Source organism: Embiotoca jacksoni, unplaced genomic scaffold (genome assembly GCF_022577435.1).
Source record: "Embiotoca jacksoni isolate LCO1_2020_lvr unplaced genomic scaffold, fEmbJac1.0.p SCAF_21, whole genome shotgun sequence".
NCBI lineage: Eukaryota > Metazoa > Chordata > Actinopteri > Embiotocidae > Embiotoca > Embiotoca jacksoni.
Window position 1 is genome coordinate 9,670,713 of NW_027185352.1, and position 13,978 is coordinate 9,684,690.

Below are 13,978 nucleotides of genomic sequence, written 5' to 3' on the forward strand. Positions count from 1 at the left end.
TGCAGTTATGTGCATTTGTGCTGTGATTTAACAAAGGAGCATTGGAGTACTTGTTGGATTTAATTAACCTGTTGCTTCATGCTTAAGTACGATTTATGTCAGTAGAAGAGTTTATCGAAGCTTGTCTGAGAAAAAGAGCGAGAAACAGGGTGTGTGTGGCATAAGGACATTGTCTTGGTCTGAAACGTTTATTTTAGTTGTTTCAACATCTCTAATGAGAAAAATAACGACAACCATATTTCTTTTAGCTGCACACAGGGAGTACAAATGTAAACTGGAGTTATGCATCATACGTTATGTTATTTTATTATTTCAATATGATCAAACCGAGATAAAAAAACAAAAAGTGAACGAGTCTTTGAAAATATTTTTTGCATAAAGCATTGTCCATAAAATAATAATAATAAAAAAGTTGAAAATCCCTTCAACTTTCTTAGTCTAATATAGGTTTGCATGTCAGGAATAACCGTTCAGATGTGTGTAAATAGAAAGTGAACCTGTGACCTCTTCTCTGCCAGTAAACTCGAACACTGCCTCAATTGTTGCAGCAGGTGCTGGTAGCCATGTTGGAAAAAAATAAAACCTGAAGTGACTGAGACATCCGAATAGCCACAACAGTCCCAAACTTCAGCCTTGATTGATTAGATTCTTATCTCATTCCTGTCCCATGTGTATGGTGGGCACTGATAATTTTCAGCATGTCCACTTCACACATGCACAGGCCTGCCATTGTCGAGGCTGGCCTTGGTGACTGAAGCACCATTACCTCTCAAATCTAATCAGATTCCCTTAAGTGGATAACAAGCGTGTCTCCGGCATTTACAGTAGTGAGAACGCTGAAGTGAAACCAGGACAATCCGCTGTCACACAAAGCAAATGTGGTGTGGAGCAGTTCAGGCATCCCTCTGCTATCCGTGGTGGAAAAAAAATGTTGATTGGTGAACAACTGGCATCTTGTTTGGCCTGGAGAAGTCAGATAAGAGCTCTCAGTCACGACTGACAAGTTGAGTATTGTGATGAGCCTGTTCGTAGTTAGGTGGAAGAGTGGTGAATAAGGACAGCTAGTCTCGCTGACGGGGGGAATTCAATGGCGAGTTTTAGCATAAAGGCCAATGGCAAAGCCCCTGTGGTTCAGCAGTAGATATTTTGTATATAAAAAGTAATGTTACTACTAGCAGTCAGAAAATATAATGGGTAAAAGTGAACTACAGAGACTTTTGAACTAAGAAATGACATGTTATTCATAAAAATGCAAAGTTTAAATCATAAGAAATGAGTTCACTTAGCCTTACTTGGTCTGGGAGCTAGTGGTGGTACTTTTGCCTTGTATTTTTTCAGCATTTTAGCTAAACGATATATCATCTCATAACTGCTACAAGCTGCAGTAGAAACTGTTTATCAAATGTCTTCCTTTACATGCTTTCATTATCTATAAAAAAAAATATCACCTGTCACCTGTTTTTAAGGCTATAGCTCTAAATGTATCACCCTGATTATGAGAACAGAGGAAATGAAACCTATATATTTTTAATATCATGTTTTCTCTTCCACAATTAGTTGAACCACAGGCAACTGAATCTGATAGCAGCAGTTGTTGCTTGTCACAGTTTCTCCTGGCTACAATTGATTAGCTGTGCTCAGTCATGGAAAAAAAGTTTATAAGAGGCGGTAGCAGACGCTACATTAACCAGTGAATAGAGTACATCTGAGGAGAAGCAGAACAAACTACTGGCAACTGACAAGATTCAAAATTCACAGCTGACAAAATAAACACTCCCCAAAATACTCTGCAGGCCTTAAACTACTAAATCAAGTTACAACACTGAACTTCTTTGTTACTTTCAGCCAGACAAGTAAGAGAATTAGGTGAGACATGTGTGCTGAAAATAGCCCTCAAGTTACATTAAAGAATGCCTCAAAATAGCTTTATTACAGTTATTGTACAGAAAACTAATAATGCTAAACTATCTGTATTGAAAGCAGTCAATGAATGAAAAGACTTAGTTCAAAATGGCATTAGAGGAGTTATTTAAAACCCGCATTAGAAAACAAGGGTCAATTGTGCTGCCACAACCCCTGAAGCAGGCAGCAGAGGACTTTGGGAGGTGACCGCTGATTGGTTGGCCAGACAGAAAAGGGCAGTCCCAGTGCATTAGTGATAGACGCTAAAGGCAGACATCCTGCAGTGATCAAACCCTGGGTGATCTGACAGTCCAGTGTTTGAAGTGATTATCATGCTATGCAACATAAAGGCTAACGCCCACCTTTGGGCCTAATTAGTTCACTTAGGGCCCTATATAAGACACATAGGGGACTAAGAGGGACAGACACTCAGTGAGACATCAGCAGATCAACAGGATAGCAGCAGAAGCAGCAGCAGACCTGGATCCGAAAAGTTGACCTGCTGCCACACCAGAGTAAACCAATCCGAAGATTATCAGCTTTTCTGAGAATGCCACACTTAAGTGACTGCAGTTACTACACAATGCGGGATGCAACCAGAGCTTCAAATGTAAGAATATCAAAACTTACAAAAATTCTGAATTACTTGTTAAAGATTTTTTTTTTAAGTATTTGAAAAATGTTACATATTTTTCTGATTGCTGTAGTGTTATGTCGGATTAATAGTGTTAGATTGTAGTCATCCAAAATTCTGTATTTTGTTTGTCTAGTTTAGTTCAGGTTAGAAAATCTTTAAACTAAAACATATTTTTAGTCTGAAACCCGGACTAAATGACACTTTACTTGAGAAAGGACCGTGAGAATGAGTCCTTATTCATATTCTACATGTGACTCACTTTGATATGACTCCGAACTTACTTTGTACAAAATACATTACTGTTGTAAGCCTGTCAATTTTCTGTGCATGAGTAACTATAATGGGAAAACATTTCTGTGTTGAATGAGAATTTTTTTTGTGAAACCCAACAGCTGCTTCAAACAACCTCAGTGCACGTATTACTATAGTCAGCGCTGTGTCAGCAGTATGGGAAACAATCTCCCACCTCCTGAACTGATTTTCTCTTCAGTCAACTAATTCAAACTTAAGTATCATTTGGTTTTGGCTACAGGTACAGAGCCACCTGGAGAACTCCAAGTTCCACCTTCATCAGAGCCAGAATCAGCCGGTGAAACAGTACCTGACGCTGGGCTCTAAACTGGCCTCCTCGGCCGGATCGGGCCACACCGTGCCACATCCACACACCCCCGGCCAGCCGCTGGCCACCGTGCCGATCATGAGGAATGGACACATGCCATCTGTCAGCGACAGCAGCAACCCCAACAGCCCTGTCACCCTGCTCACTATGGCCAGTCACGACAGCGAGGTGAGTGGACTCATGGAAAAAGAAAGAATAATATGAATCATAAATATATGGAACTGAAATTGAGAGAACTCAAAATCATACCAAGCGATGCCGGGAAAGGAGTGAAATAGCAACAACAAAAAAATTTAACCACAGGCTGGATCACACAATGTCATCGTTTCCATCGATTTCTCAACATCAATGAAACATTTTCCTGTCAACTCTCCATATTCCTATCAAAAATATGTTCCTCTGTGTTAATTTTCTATAGACACTTGTAAGAGATTTTCTGTAGTCCCTCTAAATCCTTTCAAATTAAGAGTGATAAATCAAGGCTGATACTTTGTTGGGATGGCTTGTTAACATACAGTACACTTCAGAAGCATCAATGACTCTGAGTAAATATAAATCTGGATTGAGTTTGAATGTGAATGCAGAGAGTATCTCCAACTAATCATCTAAACAAAGTGATGCCATTATTGATTTCCTCCTTTCTCCGATGTGATCATCAATAACTTCAGACATGCAGTCTCTGATGAGAACCTTTTCCAAAGAGAAAACTAGTTTGGTAACAGATGCAGGTTTTTCCCGCCAACACTGCTAACAAACCTCAGAACACGGCGGCGAAGAGCTCGTCGTGCCAACGGATTAGTCTCTCGACAGTTCCTCCCCTCTTCTTTGTGTCTAATTTGGGTTTGAATGTTGAGATTTCAAAAGACTTGGACGGTATTGAAATCCTGGTACCAACATCATCCGTCTGTCCATGAGTACACTGACACTACTGTTTCCTTTTAGTTTCCAATGGATGAAGTTATTGACGATCTAATTAGTCTTGAATCCGGTTTCAATGATGGAGGCTTGGATTGCATGGAGCCTAACATCATAATGCAAAACAATGTAAGTATGAATCACATTAACTCTCACTCTAACAGCCACATGCTAACTATAATTTAAATGCAACAATGCATCTAAAGTTTGCATGTCTTTTGTATTGATTTCTGCATCAGCTCCTCTGTTTCCTAACCTATGCTTGGTTTTATGTCAAGTTCCTCAACTAATGACTTCTCTCTTTTAAAGTTGAAAGGGAACTTGAAAGTGAGGTTCCTCCACCCAAACATTTAGGGGCAGGCTTGACTAGCTTGGGAAAAGGGGGACCTGACTTAGTTTGAGGTCAGCTTAAGTCTAGAGATGAGTCAAAGTTCACTTAGGCTTAGCAACATATGTCACATTACTAAAGACGTTTAACAAAGCAGATTAAGTTTAAAAAAAAAAAAAAAAGGAGAAAGAGTAGGCTGCAGACAGGCACAAATATTTGATGACATTTGCTAAATTTTTTGTAGTTGTACATACCTAAGTACATTCTCAGACAGAAAACGAACACACAAGCACCGCCAGAAAGGACTACGAAAGCTGTGAGCGAATATCTGGGACAGGGGATCTGTCTGGAGAAAGAATAATAGCTACTCCTGAAATAAAAAATGACTTTGTGTGATGGGAACACTGGGAATCTGGCCTAACTCCATAAATACAGAGAAAGAGACACCGGCAGGCAAACAGTCATACACACAGATAAAGTGACACAGAGTAAAACACAACAGATACTGTGACTGAGATGGAATGAGAGGGGGAGGGAAAGATAAGGGGGAGAGGGGGAGGGGGGGTGAGAGAGAGTCAGAAATGCAGTCAGAAGCGCAACATAGGAGCGGAGAGTGAGAGATTTTTTTTTTTTTTTAGTTGGAGAGAGTTACTGAGCCATTGGATTGGGCTAATGCATAACACTCCCAATGGGCTTGTTCAGAAATGATACCACGCTTAAATGGATCAATTCATCCTAATTAGTCATACAGTACGATGCATCACATCGTTTCGCCGTGTCAACACATTCGGGGAACAGAGGCGGGAGAGGGATTGAAGTGATTACAATAGTAGTAGTAGGGGAATTATTACAATCTTTCATTTTGATATGCACGTTTGTCTCCTCCTCCTCTTTTTTCCCCATCTTGGTGAAATAAGTGAGGAAAAACATGGACACGCGTAGTGCAGAGATGTAAAATCTCTGCGGTTTTTTTCTGTTTTACCTCTTCTCCTCATTTCTCTGTGCTCTCTATTCCATCCCTTCACTTGCCTTGACATGCAGCCCTCTCACATTCACCAGCCTAGCGGTTGCATTTGACACACGTCATGGATAAAATTGGCTGTGCGCATCTTGGTATCCACGATGGCTTCTGTATTTTTACCCACCCCCCTCCCATAAATGCACAAATGCGAATTAGACACACATGTGTATCAGCACGCCATATCTTGACATTTCCCGGCTCCGTGAAAAGGCGTTATTATTGCATAAGTGATGCATGCTTTCCCAGACAAGAACAGTCCCATAGGAAAACAGTTTTGCCTCTGTTCAAGCAGTTGACCTAGCTAGCCTTTTCATCTAATGGGATGCTATTTTCAACACAGAGCGCATCAGTGTTGGGAGAACTTTCAGCTGGAGGGGGTTTTGAAAAGGGTGCTGTTAGCAGATCAAGGCACCATGTTTGGTCCCCCCACCTCCCCCCCCTGACAGCAGCAAGCCTGGGTTGCAGGGTCAGGGGTAAAGTTTATCTGACCAGGTTACAGTTAGGTTACATTCTTGGTAAGTTGTTTTGACTCTTTGTCATGCAAGCGATCTGAACATGGCAACAGTACACGACCACAGCACAGGGTTTGCCGTGTCCTGTTGTGTGAACGCGTGGGACTACAGCTCCCTGATGGGGGGGTCCAGAGCCAGAGGCCTGGGGGTTGACAAGCTTCTCTGCAAGGCACTGATCACTCCACTCGCCTCATGTCAGTTTTGTCAAATGCTAAACAAAGCCACACAGCAGCTAAAAACAACTGTTTGTTTGTTGCTTTTGTACAAGTGTGAAAGTCTTGAGTCTTTGTGTGTAAAATGTAAATGTGCTTCCCCTTTGACTGACAATTCCTCCCCTCTCTTTCACCCTCTCCTTCTCTCTCCTTCCCAGGTATCCCTCAGTAGCAGCATGCTGGACGTCTATGGGGGTGAACAAGGTATGAACACCCCAAATGGTGGAATGAGTCCCACATCTAACACCACAAAGCTCACTGTAAAAAGGGAATACACAGGTATGAACTCATACCACAGTATTGACCAAACAACTAACCAATTAAAGAGTTTATGTAAAAGTTAGAAATCACACAAGGTGCTCTTTGTTAGAAGGTGCTATTTGGGGGTTTCTTGAAGCCTTGAAGCTCTGTAAGAAGAACAGAGTGTACCTGTGTTAGTTAAAAAAAGGAAACATGCTGGCAAACATTTTTTTTTTTTTGTGCTAAAATCAAGTCCCCTTACGTGTCAGACAAACAAAGTGAATGCTTATTTGTGTCCAGTCTTTGAGAAACAATGCCCTGCCTGTCACTGATTTTGTTAATAGGTCGTAAAAATGTGAAGACATTTTATCGCAGTGCAAAAAAAAGAAGAACAAATAATAAACAGAGGGCCCTTTAAGACATTTCTTATTAATACCACGCATCAAGCAAAAATCCCTAATTGATTTAGGAAATAGAAAAGATGCCTGAAGAATCCTTCACTCTCAATGGGAAAATACGTAAATTGCCATCTGTTTCATTTGAGTGGGGGCGGAGAGGACAATGGACTGTTACACAGAGTTGAAATTGTCTTGATTGAATCAACACAGACAAATTGAGAAATCCAATCTCGGGTCCCTAATTGTGTAATTTGGAGGAACGTGAATACAAATATGGATGCAGTGGCATTTTTGTCCCTCACCAGGACAGATTAGTGAATTTGCTAAACTGTCTTTATCACAGAATAAGTAGTTGAAAAGTGGCCACTGTTTTTTTTTTAATTTTTTAATTTTTTACAATGATCTTCAGACATGCTGGAGGGGATAAACTGGTCTCAGTGTGTGTGTGTGTGTGTGTGTGTGTGTGTGTGTGTGTGTGTGTGTAAGGAGGTCAAACTTGTGTCTGCGGTGTCGGATAATGCACTGAAACGTCACAGTCTGACCCCAGAGGCCTGAACTCCTTCAAAACAACTGATTGTGCGTCCCCCTGACTGGACCTTCTGTGCCTTTTGGTGTTCGTTGTCTTTCAGTTTCTAAATTAGTGTGCACTGCTAATCCATTCGTTCCCCTCTGTGATTTATTTTTTTTGACAGAACATGACACAAGGGTGATGGCCAAAGAGAGGCAGAAAAAGGACAACCATAATTTGAGTGAGTGCCTCCCGCTGCCTTTTAACTCCCTCATAGTTTATCGTCTGACGATGAGTTATGGCTGGCCTTTGGCACAGCATCTGACAATGCTCTAATCATCTCTTTGGTCTTTTCTCTTGCTCAGTTGAAAGAAGACGAAGATACAACATTAACTACAGGATTAAGGAGCTGGGGACACTCATACCAAAGTCAAATGACCCGTAAGTTGCAAAATCCTAAATATATTTACTGAAACAATGCCCCGACTCCAATTCACTATGTCACTGACACAAGAGTGAGAACTTGTGTGGTGAAGAAGCGCATTCAATTCCCTGCACAAAGACACTCTAAATGTTGCTCATTGAATTCAAATGAGTACTCAAGCACATTTCAGTCATATTTCAAGGGTGCACTTGAACCTCCATTGTAGTCGGCGCTCTAAGAGCTGTACATCGCCTCGCTGGGTCCCCAGCAGTTCAGCTCAAAGCACGAATGATGAGGAAAGGGTCAAATGCAAAGAAGTGGGCCACGCCATTTGAATCAAAGTTTGAAGCACAATTGGAACACAGAGATGGAGCCTGGAAGTGAATTGAAATCCACCGGCCATCTCTCGCAGTTGAACTTTGCTTCAAATTTTAAATGGAAGGTTGGCGTTGTCGTCGTACCATTAACACGGGATAAAAGAGATTATTAGCGCTGATCACACCAACGTCTCACTCGTGTGAAAAAGGACAATTTTACTACAGCTGCGCTGTCCTTCTTTTTTTTCTTTTAAAAAAAAAGTAATAATATCTTCAAAAGAATGACTTGCACTCTAGCACCTTAAGTCCAATGCTCCATTTTTCTCCTTTCCTTCCTACTTAGCTCATTTTCCCCACACCTATTTTTACTCGAGGATTAATTTTACCGAACAAGGAGGTACAAGAATGGACTTTCCATATAGCTTCTTAACTATTCTATTAAAATTCCCATTCTGTGTCCCCATGTAATGTCCAAGGATGAATAATTGCCCCATGTAAATCACCATTTCTTATTCATATCATAAAAAGGAGAGAGAAAAACCTCTGTTAAAACTTTTCCCCTTGTTTTTTTTTTTTTTTTTTTTTTTTTTTTTTTAAGGCGAAGGATATTCTGCCGACATCAGGGGCTTCTGTGTAAAAGGTTATCTTTTAAATTTTTTTTCTTTTCTGCAGTGACATGCGGTGGAACAAAGGAACCATCCTGAAAGCCTCGGTGGAGTACATAAAGTGGCTGCAGAAGGAGCAGCAACACGCTCGGGAGCTGGAGAGCCGTCAGAAGAAGCTCGAGCAAGCAAACAGGAGGCTGCTGCTGAGGATCCAGGTACTAAAATCTAACAGTCTGAATGTGCTTAGTGAGTTTTTGTGGTATATAGACACAGTGGTAAAACTCAGGGTTTAATTGATCCCTAACAGAGAGGAAGAAATGAACAGGTGAAGTAGAGCTAATCAGAAATGTCATAGTCTTAACACTGAAAGTAAAAAAAAAAAATAAAAGTTAATTTTTTTCACTGGATTTAGGGGAGAAGATTCAGTGTTAGCTGCACAATCTTAAACTTGATGACTTCACATGTCAGTCTAAGACAAAGCCAGTTTTCCACAAAATAAATCTGAACTTACTCCTAATACAAAGTGTAGGCCAATCAGCCTGCTAATGTGTTGACATTAAGACTCACTCAGTCCCAGTTCACCGTCGAATTATGTCTTTTCTCACATTAGTAGGCTGTTTCTGATTCATTATGCCAGAAGTCAGTTCATCTCACTCTGCCAACCCCACCTGCATCATCCCAAGGCACTTCACACTCATTTCCACCTTTAAAACTTTACGACCCCACAACGTTAAGTTGTGGACCTCAGCTTGACCCCCCAACCCTCCACCCCACCACACACACACACACACACACACAACCCCCTTTCCCCTTACCACACCACCACTGTTGTTTACAAGAGGTCCTTCCATCCCGTACTCTAATCTCAAATATAGGTCCGTGCTAATTACCTGAAGAATAAAGACAAAGACTTTGGATCCTTCGGAGGGAACAAAGCAGGTCGGGAGTAGGTTAAAAAAACACTAATAAAAGAGATGCTAAACGACAAATGTGTGCAAAGAGGACTGCACATACACTCACACACGCAAACAAGAAACCAGTTTTATCTGAATTTATCAGAATGACGGGAAGAACACAAAATCTGTAATCACCTTAGAGGATGACAAAACTATTCAGGAAACAATGAGCAGCACTGATGAGAAAAGGACAGCTAACAGAGGTCAAACAGGGCTTTGTGATGACACTGATAGCTGATAAGTGTTGATTATATGTTCTATGACAAGACAGTGTGGGAGAAGATGGTGTGGAAACACCTAAACTCCCCAACCTAACCTCAGTATGTAGAAGAAGTGTGGTGGTCATTGTCTCAGTGTCACTCCCTACCAAATCATCAAAGCTGAACTGCTGGCATTCACACATTTTTGCATGTTTAGTCAGATCTGAAATGTGTGTGGACAGAATTTTCCTCAGAAATAATCTTTAACTTGTGGTTTCTTTGGCTTTGTTTTCCAGGAACTTGAGATCCAGGCCCGAGCACATGGACTCCCAAACATGGCTACAGCTTTGGGCACCGTTGAACTCTCCTCCCACCTCCTCAAACAACAACAACAACAACAACAGCAGCAACAGCAGCAACAGCAGCAACAACAGACGCAGCAGCAGCAGCAGCAGCAGCAGCAGCCATCACCTTCACAGGCCCAGCAGCCGCAGCAGCCGCCCCTCTACCAGGAGGACCCCAACGGCGACTACCTCCAGAGGATAGCCGTAGTGACCGGCGTGCCGTCCATCGCCACCATCAGCAGGCCACAGGACCATATCGCCGGCGCCGACGTCTGCACCACCTTCTCTGACCCGCTGTCCCATTTCACAGACTTCTTCACCGCCACGCTTAAAGAGGAGCACCAGCTGGATGAGATTCTGATGGATGACCCGCTGTCGCCGTTTGGCACCGATCCGCTCCTCTCAGCCGGCTCCCCTGGAGCTGCATCCAAGGACAGCAGCCGCAGGAGCAGCTTCAGCTCCGCCGAGGGTGACGACCTATAAGGGTGCCCTCTTCAGAAACTTGTTATCACCTTGTGACAACAGCAGCTCCAATCCTCCAGTGGTAAAGGGCATACACAGAGCCTTTAAAAGACTGACTGATGGCTCTGTGCGTACATTTATGACCACTACCAGGGTCACAGCTGACACACCAGACGGTACAACCTGTGTATAAAGTGTGTAGGTCTAGTTGATAAGGTGGGTGTTGGAGCTCGACTTTCCCGACAACTCAGTTGGACCAGAAATATCCTCTGGACCACCTGCTCGTTTCAACTTTACAACAGACAATTATATTTCTCTGCCTCCCAGACAGAGCAGAAACAGACTTGTAAGAAAAAGGGAGACATTTATCCGTACATATTGTAAATGACTATGCCCACTGTCCTTTTTTAAATTTTTTTTTTTTTTATTAGTAAACACTGTGTTGTCTATACACTGTAACATACTGTATGAAAGTAAAAACATGCCAAAACTGTCTTTAAAAAAAGAAAAGAAAATACTCCTACTTTACAAAAGGATTGTAACAGACAGTTGCATTGTATGATGTGCCTTATTTGAACTCTTCACTACTCACTTCAATGCCTAACATGTCCTTGGTCTTGTCTGTTCTTTTACATGTTTGTGTTTAATAAGAGTTTGTGTATTTATATTATGTGTTAATCCATGTATTCATAAAAAAAAGATATATATTATTATCTAACATGTTTTTGTTTGATGTATTTCTTGTTGTTACCTCACAGAAGACTTAAGAGCTGCATTCACACTTCCTCATAAAATACAGCAGCTTAACTTAACCATCAATCCTATTTCTAATATATTGATGTAGCCACTATATGTTTGAAAAGTACTTATCATTTTGTTTAGTTGTTGGGTAAAAATCATCCGCATGTCGCATCCAAATGACACATCTCTGGCTTCTACTTCTCCCTGCACAAAGCCCAACAAATCAGCTGCATGAAGGTAGAAACTTGATACAAAGTGACCGGTTGTGAATGGAGTGAAAGGCCGATCTCCCTCGATGACAACGGGGCGATAAGACGAGCGAGCAAAGCCTGAAAAGTTTCATGGCGGAAGGTGAAGAGCTGGCGTACAAGGTGGCTGATTGGCAATGAGTGTCAGAAAGGAAGAGAGAGCAGGGAAATTGGATAATAAAGAGAAGTAGGGGAGGAGTAATAATTCTGATGAGCCTACTATGAGCTGATGAGCCCTTGAGGATGAGTAATGCTGAGGGATAAAGAGTAGTTATGAGAGCTGTTAGTTTAGAGCTGAGAAAGTTTCCATTGAGGTAAGCAAGATGAGAGGTGTCCTTTCATTCTGCAGCCATGTGATCTTAGATGATTTAAAAGTTTGTTTGAAAGTTTGTTTGTGATGTAATGAGAAAAATATCAATATGATCACAAATCTAGAAAAATCAAACATCAACATGTAGTTTCTAATCCCGAGGTCATGCATTAATAATACAACAAACAGACCAGTCAAAAAAACAACACGCCAAATCTTCCCAAAAGGATTTCTCATCAAAGCCTTTTTGAATTAATGTTTTAGAGCGTTATTAGTGTGTTTCTCTACACTGAAATCGAAATGTTCCTCACTTGCATCTCCTCTTTAGCCGCAAATAAGACTGAACCAATCAATCATTATGCAGCGCAGCCACTCCATCTACAAAGCAGTGAGTGATGTTTATGGGTAATTGGCCAAAGCAGTTATGGAAGGTAAATATAGATTTTCATTAGGCAAAAAAAAAGAAAAGTATCTAAGAAAGCATGAGTGAAATTAAATTTCCAAAGGCTCAATTTACAGTTAGATTTTTATCATTTTCTTTTCTTTCTCCTTAACCTTTTTTCTTGTAAACTGGGGAAAATACACAAATCCAATTAGTGTTGCACAGGAATGAATGAAAACCAAAGTGTAGAGTAGTGCAAAGAGGTACTGTAATAAAAGTATTGGGAGAATACAAAGAATAAAAAAAAAAAAAATTAAGCTCATTCACATTCGCTCTTTAGAGGCTGGCCTAAGAGGCAAAGCCCATGACACACTGATGGAAAGTCAGATTAAACTTCCTGAGAAATTCATTTTCTCCATATCAAAAGATATCTTGGGCAAAGTTCAAGGCCCGGTATGCACAGGCTTCAAAAAGAAATGTGGTCGGATGAGGCAACAGTGACATCAGAACAAGTGACTTTTTATTTGGAATATCACAGTTCATCAACTCAAAAGGTTTGGAAACGCATGAGAACTGATGTGTCTGCCCTGGATTGAGAAAACACGCATGCATGTATGTTAGAGACATTAGTTGCCTGTGTTAAGAGGAAATCATAAATTTGAACATGCAAAAACAAAATTGGGAAAATTTGTAATCATACAAACGTCCGCGTGTCTTTATCACTTTGCTCTTTACCTGACCTCCTTCGTAAGAAACAGATGGGATTCCAGCTTCTTATAATATATGGCAAAACCTTTCTCTGCCGAGTGAAATAATCTTTCCACTCCTTTTTGTATTATTGTGCGGGAACATGCTCTCCCTCAATGAATTACCTCACTCCCAGGATTTTAAGAAAAAGGCTGCTGCTGTATCAGATTTCCTACAGCAGGTGGCAGCAATGACCTGCGTTTCATCATCACTCTGTGCAGTAATGAAAAGAAACCCAATGCAGGACTGTGGTACAACAGAGAACATTTGCGGGGAATTATTTGAGAAATCCAATAAAGTCGGATGTATTTAGTGTATAATAACGGTTGGTAAACAGTAGTTTCACATATGGAACTGTGCTTCGGTAGTATATGTGAAAGTCCATGGTACTCCCTATACTTCCCAGTATAAACTGACAAATCTAAAGAAGGCAAGTGATGTCGTGAACCTCACAGCAAAGTCGTTCTGTCACCAAAACAACGTTGTCAGACCTCCTGCCACCCTCCAACACTGACACCACCACTGAGCATGGAGAAGCTGTCACCTGTGCAGATGCCACAGCTGCCAGCGTGCTACAATGCACTCACCTGTCGAGCCTGCCATTGGCAACTCTTAATCACCTCCCGCTGAGGTGACTCACTTTGGAGCATGGCAAAAAAACACACACACACACACACACACACACACACACACACACACACACACACACACACACACACACACACACACACACACACACACACACACGCGCACACACACACACACACACACACACACACACACACACGCATACACGCGCACACACACACGCACGCACACACGCACTCTCGCAGGGCCGCGCACACTCACGCACACAAACAAACCTAATCAAATGTGCTTGTGTGAAAAACACAAATGTGCACACGCCAGCACAAACACACTAGCACACAACACAGGTGTGTATCTCGCTG

General features: G+C 41.5%; 1 protein-coding gene across 2 annotated transcripts; it reads left to right on the top strand.

Annotated features, from left to right (window-relative positions):
- Window positions 1-1,320: 1,320 nt before the first annotated feature.
- On the top strand, window positions 1,321-11,278 carry tfec (transcription factor EC). 2 transcript variants are annotated; one of them, XM_069156836.1, is made up of 8 exons: window positions 1,321-2,512; window positions 3,072-3,326; window positions 4,101-4,202; window positions 6,305-6,425; window positions 7,477-7,533; window positions 7,658-7,733; window positions 8,706-8,853; window positions 10,091-11,278. In XM_069156836.1, exons 1-8 carry the CDS (start codon window positions 2,453-2,455, stop codon window positions 10,619-10,621), a joined length of 1,350 nt encoding a protein of 449 aa, XP_069012937.1. In that variant the 5' UTR covers window positions 1,321-2,452; the 3' UTR covers window positions 10,622-11,278. The 2 variants fall into 2 exon arrangements, with proteins under 2 accessions (XP_069012937.1, XP_069012938.1); XM_069156837.1 differs by having other exon boundaries at window positions 1,322-2,512; window positions 6,305-6,350.
- The last annotated feature ends 2,700 nt before the right edge of the window (window positions 11,279-13,978 follow it).